Source organism: Solanum pennellii, chromosome 3 (assembly GCF_001406875.1).
Source record: "Solanum pennellii chromosome 3, SPENNV200".
NCBI classification, from domain to species: Eukaryota; Viridiplantae; Streptophyta; class Magnoliopsida; order Solanales; family Solanaceae; genus Solanum; species Solanum pennellii.
In genome coordinates, this window is record NC_028639.1 from 23,928,409 (window position 1) to 23,936,218 (window position 7,810).

General features: G+C 29.3%; 1 protein-coding gene across 2 annotated transcripts; it reads left to right on the forward strand.

Annotated features, from left to right (window-relative positions):
- The first annotated feature begins 265 nt into the window (after positions 1-265).
- LOC107012870 (probably inactive leucine-rich repeat receptor-like protein kinase At5g06940) lies at positions 266-3,193 on the forward strand. Of its 2 annotated transcripts, XM_015212830.2 has the most exons (3): positions 267-1,534; positions 1,973-2,605; positions 2,679-3,188. In XM_015212830.2, exons 1-3 carry the CDS (start codon positions 349-351, stop codon positions 3,047-3,049), a joined length of 2,190 nt encoding a protein of 729 aa, XP_015068316.1. In that variant the 5' UTR covers positions 267-348; the 3' UTR covers positions 3,050-3,188. The 2 variants fall into 2 exon arrangements, with proteins under 2 accessions (XP_015068315.1, XP_015068316.1); XM_015212829.2 differs by having other exon boundaries at positions 266-2,605; positions 2,679-3,193.
- The last annotated feature ends 4,617 nt before the right edge of the window (positions 3,194-7,810 follow it).

The window sequence follows — 7,810 nt, forward strand, 5'->3', positions numbered from 1 at the left end:
ATCTAATACATTTATGAGAAGAGGGAAAAATAATTTTACTTTTTTGAAGGACAATTTAATAAACATTTCAAAGTCTTCTTTATTTATTAAACTCCATATCTGATCAAATATTATCACATAAAATAAAATGAAAAAAGTATATAAAATATTTATGATAAAAAATAAATTTATTTGAATTTCAAAATTCTAAACATATCACTAAATTAGGATTAGGATGGATGGAGCATTATTTTTTCTTTTAATTTGTGGAATATGATAGTACAGTGTATTGTATACACATTTTGTTGGTATTGGCTTTTTTTAGCTGTCTCCTTCACTAAAAACCCTGAGCTTGTTAGTCCTTCTCCAATGGCGACTATCTGCAAATCCTCCATCTCTCTGTTTTTTTCATTGTCATTGTTTGTTCTGAGTTGTGCTATGGATGAAGGTGATATTCTTCTAAGATTTAAAGACTCTGTTAATGACCCTTTAAACCTTCTTTCAAGCTGGTCTAAACACTCGACAAGTGAATGTAACTGGAGTGGTATCACTTGTTCATCTTCGTCTTCTTCCATATCTTCTATTAACCTCGTAAGTTTCAATCTTTCAGGTTCAATTTCATCTTCTATCTGTGAACTTCCTAATCTTGTCCATCTCAATCTTGCAAATAACCTCTTTAATCAGCCTATACCTCTGCATCTTTCACAGTGTGCTACTTTACAGAGTCTTAATCTCAGTAATAATCTCATTTGGGGCACTATTCCAGATCAAATTTATCTGTTTCAGTCGCTCAAAATTCTTGATTTCAGTAGAAACCATCTACAAGGAAGGATCCCACAAGGCATAGGCTCGTTGAAACACCTTCAAATTCTCAACTTAGGAAGCAACTTGCTTTCAGGTCCTTTTCCTCTCGTTTTTTCTAACTTAACTCAACTTATCATTCTTGATCTATCTCAAAATCCATTGTTCCTCACTCGCATTCCTCATGATATTGCTAAACTTACTAAGCTTCAGATGCTTTTCTTGCAAAGCTCTGGTTTTTATGGTGAATTAGTACCAAACTTGTTCCAGGGTTTAAAAAGTTTGGTCATTTTGGATTTATCACACAATAATATCACTGCTACTTTACCAATAGTTGGTTTTTCTCTACCAAACTTGGTTTCTTTTGATGTCTCAAGAAACAAGCTTTCTGGATCATTTCCATGTGGTATATGTGAAGCCAAAGGTCTTGTCCATCTTGGTTTGCATAGAAACTTCTTCAATGGTTCAATACCTAATGACTCCATTAACAAGTGCATGAATCTTGAAACTTTTCAAGTTCACGATAACTTGTTCTTGGGGAATTTTCCTTCAAGGTTATGGTCGTTGCCCCGGATAAAGCTCATCAGAGCTGAAAACAACAACTTCTCTGGAGAAATTCCTGATTCCATATCAAAGGCTGCTCAGTTGGAGCAGGTTCAGATTGATAATAATAGTTTTACTAGTAAAATTCCGCATGGTCTTGGGTTGATTAGAAGCTTGTACAGGTTTTCTGCATCTGTCAATGGTTTGTATGGTGAGCTTCCTACAAACTTGTGTGATTCACCAGTAATGAGCATTTTAAATCTGTCACATAATTATCTTTCTGGAACGATTCCTGAATTGATGAATTGCAAAAAGATAGTCTCGTTATCACTAGCTCATAACAATTTCATTGGTGAAATACCAAAATCACTCGGTGCACTGCCTGTTTTAACATATCTTGATCTTTCCCACAATAATCTCAGTGGTCAAATTCCACAAGAGCTTCAGAACTTGAAGCTTGCTTTATTTAATGTCTCCTTCAATAGACTATCCGGTAGAGTTCCAGCTTCATTGATTTCTGGCCTTCCTGCTTCATTTTTACAAGGAAATCCTGACCTTTGTGGTCCAGGATTCTCCAGTTCTTGCTCACATGAAAAAACAATTCCTAAAGATGTTAATCTTTCAAAATTAACATCTGTCTTAATTTCAGCTGTTGCAATTTCTTCCATAATTGCTGCTGCTGTTGGATTTTACATAACAAGGCGGTGTAGGAAACAAAGATCCGAAATGAATGGTTGGAGATCAGTTTTTTTCTACCCTTTGAGAGTTACAGAGAATGATGTGATGATGGAAATGTGTGATAAGAATGCTAGAGGAAATGGGGGAACCTTTGGAAGAGTTTATATCGTAAATTTACCAAGTGGGGAGTTGATAGCTGTGAAGAAGTTAATGAATTTCGGAACTCATTCTGAGATAAAAACTTTAGCAAAGACGAGGCATAAGAACATCACAAAGATTCTTGGATTTTGTTACTCTAATAATGCGATATTATTGATATATGAATATGTAGCAAGAGGAAGCCTAGGGGATCTGATTGGGAAACCTGATTTTGAATTACCATGGAGTGTTAGGTTGCGCATTGCCATTGGAGTAGCTCAAGGACTCGAATATCTCCATAAAGATTACCTCCCTCATTTACTTCATCGAAACCTGAAATCAACTAATATTCTTCTTGATGCTGATTATGAACCAAAAATGACCGATTTTGCTCTAGACCTGATAATTGGAGAAGCTGCATTTAAGTCATCTTTGGGTTCAGATGCTTGCTGTTATTTGGCACCAGGTACTGAATTATGCTTTGAATAAAAGTTAATGGTTTGAGATAATGATTAATGAACATTGTTACGTAATTGCAGAATGTGGATACACGAAAAGGGCTAGTGAGGAAATGGACACATACAGCTTTGGTGTAATCCTACTTGAGCTTATAACAGGGCAGCGAACAGACAAGGCAGAATGCGGTGATGTGGTGAAGTGGGTAAGAAGGAAAATAAACATTAGAAATGGAGCACTTCAAATTATTGATCCCAAAATTTCAAGTGCTTCACAACATGAGATGCTTGGAGCTCTAGACATTGCTCTGCGCTGCACATCTGTAATGCCAGAGAAACGACCTTCGATGGTCCAAGTTCTTAGGATACTGCATTCTCTCCATTCAACATCCAACCTTCCATATATCCATCAACCATCCACTTCCACTTCCACTTCCACCCATACTCATTCTTAATTCTGCTCAAATTCCCCATATATTTTACTATTTTGAAATGCATTTTAACTATCCAAGTTCCCCATATATTATATTTGGTTCTAAATACGTCTTCTTTTTTTTAAACAAAGGAATGAGGAGTTTTTGTACTTTACTTGAATGGTTCGTTTGGATTGGCTTAAAAATGGGTCAAATTTACTTTTAAGTTAATTTTTTTACTTCTTAAAATATTTGAGAAATATATAAAAAATAATTCAAAATAAGTTACAAAGTATTTGACAAGATAAAAAATAATTTTAAATAAATCAGAAATCAAAAGTAGATCTCCCTCTATTTTTTAACCTTTGACTTAAAAGTATTTCAATTTAATTTTTTTATTTTTAACTTAAAAACTATTTTTTCAAGCTAATACAAACGTGCTCTAGACCTTCTACTTTGACTTTTCTTTTCAATAGCCTGCAAGACTTTTGTATTAGAATCAAATTGTCGAACTCTTCTTGTGATTTTGATAATTAAACATTTAAATTTAATAAAACACAATATTTTAAATTATTTTGACTTTGTGTGCTCTTCAAAAGCACAATAAAAATGACAATGTCATCATTTACATCAGATTTTCAGTGATACATTACTTATTTTGTACTTTAATTTTCTTTATCTTTCCACTTCTTCCTTACTATCTTTATCTTTGATCACCTATAAAAAAATTTAAGATGATAAAAGCACATTTAACCATAGTTGTATAAGGATCCATTAAACTTTTGACAAATGAAATTTGTGGGCCCATTTGTACTCTTTTATCTCCATATTTATATTTTTATCTCCATATTTACCTTCCGCTTAATTAAACTTTTAAATTTAATAAAACACCATATTTTAAATTATTTTGACTCTGTGTGCTCTTCAAACGCACAATAAAAATGACATGTCATTATCTGCATCAGATTTTAAGTGATACATTACTTATTTCATACTTTAATTTTCTTTTTCTTTCCACTTCTTTCTTACTATCTTTATCTTTGACCACCTATCAAAAAAATTTAAGATGATAGAGGCACATCTAACCATAGTTGTATGAGGATCCATTAAATTTTGAGCAACTTATAAAAATTACTATATTTATAGGGTTATTGAAGTTCAATAGCAATAAATATGATATTTACTAAAAATGACTACACTTTATGTCAATTTCTAGCTATATTTTTGTATTAAAAAATTTTATAATTATTATTTATAAAGTGATCTTACAATGCAATAAATAAGGTATGATATGTTTTCATAACTGTCAAGTGTCAGCCTTTTATTATTTTCCTAAATCACTCAAATTTCAATTATTAAATTACCAACTAATAATTACATATTGTATGCATCTGATTCATACACATAATAAGTTGTATTTATATTCCTGAATACAATATATTCACTAAATACTAATTATAAAAGTATTCATAAAATTTTGAATATAAAAGAGTATTTATGTCTTTTTCTCGTTATATTTTTGCATATTTTTTTTTATTTATACACTAATACAGTTGTAATTACAATAACTAAATAAAGAAAATGTATTGCTTGTACAATTAGCGTATATATCTTTGAATTCAAATTGGTGTTTCTATTTATAAAACATAAAATATTAATATATCAAGGATACAAGTATTTATAAAAACTTAATGCATTAGTACATCAAACAAGGTTGTTAAGTACAATTTTAGCATATGAATACAACAATTTGAAAATTGGATACACTATTGTTAAACCAAAAAATGAATACATCAATATACTATACATATGAAAACACTGATGTTAAATAAGAAAATAGAAAAACAATAGAGTGTGTATGTATCAAAGTATGTGAGTATTCGACTGTATAAAAAATTGAAAAAAGCCAACAAAACGTCGATTTTTTGTGTGAAGTTTTTCCTATAATATATGAGGCTTGATGTAACTTAGGTATTTATTTATAAAAATATAGTATTGATGTATCCAACTATACTTGTATTGCCTAAGCAAATTGGATAAATTACTTATGCATCTAGATATACTTCACAAATCACCATTTGTGTTAATATTACAATACAATTATCTATGCAGATAAGTATTACTAAATATAAACATTTGAACAACGATAACCTAACAGCTCCGCTAAACTGCAGGTATTCCCCAAGCTCCATCTCATAGACCGTCGGGATCTCTCATCGATGCGTCGGGACAAGAAAATGGCTCAGCAGTAAAGGTGACAATCTTCGCAAGGAGATAAGCAATTTCGCCATGGAAAGAATAGTATAAAAAACAATATAATTTTCATGAAAAACAATTTCAATCAAAAACATATAAAAATGTATGAAAAATAATGTATATATTAAATAAAGTTTTCATAAAAAGGAGGAGAAAATCAGTTCAAAATACCTTATCATGAATTGAAACCACAAAAATCGCTCCTAGAATCATACAAAAGGATCTTGAATTGGAAGGAATTGTGAAAAAATACAAAAAATGTGTAATATAGGAATATTGATGGAAGAGAAGGTATTGATGAGGACATAACTAATTATGAGTATAATAATAACTTTCCTATTTATTATTTATTTATATTTAATATATAAAACAAATTGATTATTGATATATACTTAACTTGCTATTTATTGTATAGTTATAGCCATATAGCATAAAAAGATAAAACTATAGCTATTTTATTTAAATGTATATTTATTTTTGCTATATAGTTTTTCCTTAAATTTTTGACAATTGAATTTTGTGGGCCCATTTGTTCTTTTATACATTTTTACCTTCCGCTTAATTCTCCTCATCCGTGTCCCTTTTCTTTTTTTCTTTTCCTTCTCTTTTGTCCTTTCCTCTTTTTCTTTTCACAAAATGCAGTTCTTTCAAAATGGAAGTGAAAGATGACAATAATAGATTCTTTCTTTTGGTAATTGAAAAAAAGAAGTTAAAACTAAAAGACAATAAATGATATATTTAAGCATGCTCTTATGTTCAAAGAAAATAAATGATATTGATGCGGTATAATAGTTCATATATTTTATTTGATTTTATTTTTTATTCACCAAGTTTCTGAAAAATAACTAATTATGACTAAATATTAATGAATATACTCGAATTAGAGATGATTCGGCTAAATTTAAGTACTCCTTCCGTCTCATAGTATGTGGTATTTTTTGCATTTCGAGATTCAAATAAATCTATTTTTGATCGTAAATTTTTCATAAATTCTTTTAACATTTTGAATTATCAATTATTGTGACTTATAGTACTCTTTACGTAGTTTACAAATATATAAATTTCAATTCAAACAATTTGAAGATTCCATGCGCAAATGTCCGGTCATAATTAAATTGTTTGACTCTCGAAAAAGAAAAAATGTCATATAAAATGAGACAGAAAGAGTAATTTGTCACATAAAATGAGACAAAAGGAGTAATTTTTAAGTGTATGTACTTAAAAACACATGTGCTTAAGTTGAATTTAGAAACAAAAAGATAAAAATGTCTGAAGTAGATATAATATATTTAGTTAAAAAGAATATTATAAATAATTTATTTGTTGGAATAACTAATATGTCTTTAAAATTGTTAACATTAAAAAATAAATTTATTATCCAATATTTTTAATAGTATCAAATAAAAACACAAATAAAAGTATTAAACTAAGTCAAAATTCAAATTGATTGTGTTTTATTCACTTTAAAATATAAAATAATTAGATACAACTATTTCAATTAATATAAACTATTTATCTAAATAGCATGCAATAATTAACAATTTGACAAAAAAAAAAAAAATTCTCCATTACTACCTATTCAAAAATAACAAGGAAACTCATAAATAAAAATAAGAAAAAGAAGACATTTTGTACCTTTCTGTTTTCATTTTATTTTGTACGACAAATCTATAAAATAAAATGAAGTATTTGTACCATGAATTCAATCCAAATTTGATTTTTTAAAATTGTATTTGGAAGTTTACTATAATCTAATTGTATTTGGAAGTGTATTATTTTTATTATTAGATAGAAAAATGAAAAAAAAAAAAGAGAGAGAGAGAGGTGGGTGCGTGGGTGGATAAGGGAACATGGTGGGGTTGGTGAATAGGAGGTAAAATAGTCGGGGGGGGGGGGAAGCCACATGTATTCGTGAGGGTGTACGTGCATCCAGTAATTTTTTTTAAAAATTGCGTATATATATAAAGATAGTTGATAAAAGAAAAATATATTTATTTGTGCACCACCCTAACAATCAAAAGTTGTTGTGGGTGCACTGGTCAAATGCTCCAACTCGTTGCGCGAGTGCTTGAGATCGATTCCCAGTAGAGGCAGAAGCTTTATAAGACTTACTTGAAACAAATAAAAGTCCTAGCACAATTCTAATCAAACTTTAAGACAATTTTTTTCAGCACAATTCTAAATAAAATATATACTACTAGAAAATTTAAAACTTATAAGTATTCTTATTTTTTTGCTTCATAATTGAAATCCTACTCTTATTATCTCTGCGTAAATTTGTAAGTTCTTCTTTATATGCGTATTGTTTTTTGCAATAATTTGTTGTTGATTCTTGTGATATTAGATGAATAGATTTTTGACGAAAAATAATTCTTCTCAATCAAAAATTCTAAATAAATATATACTACTAGAAAATTTAAAAACTTACAAGTATTCTTATTTTTTTGCTTCATAATTGAAATCCTAGTCTTATTATCTCTGCGTAATTTGTAAGTTCTTCTTTATATGTGTATTGTTTTTTGCAATAATTTGTTGTTGATTCTTCTG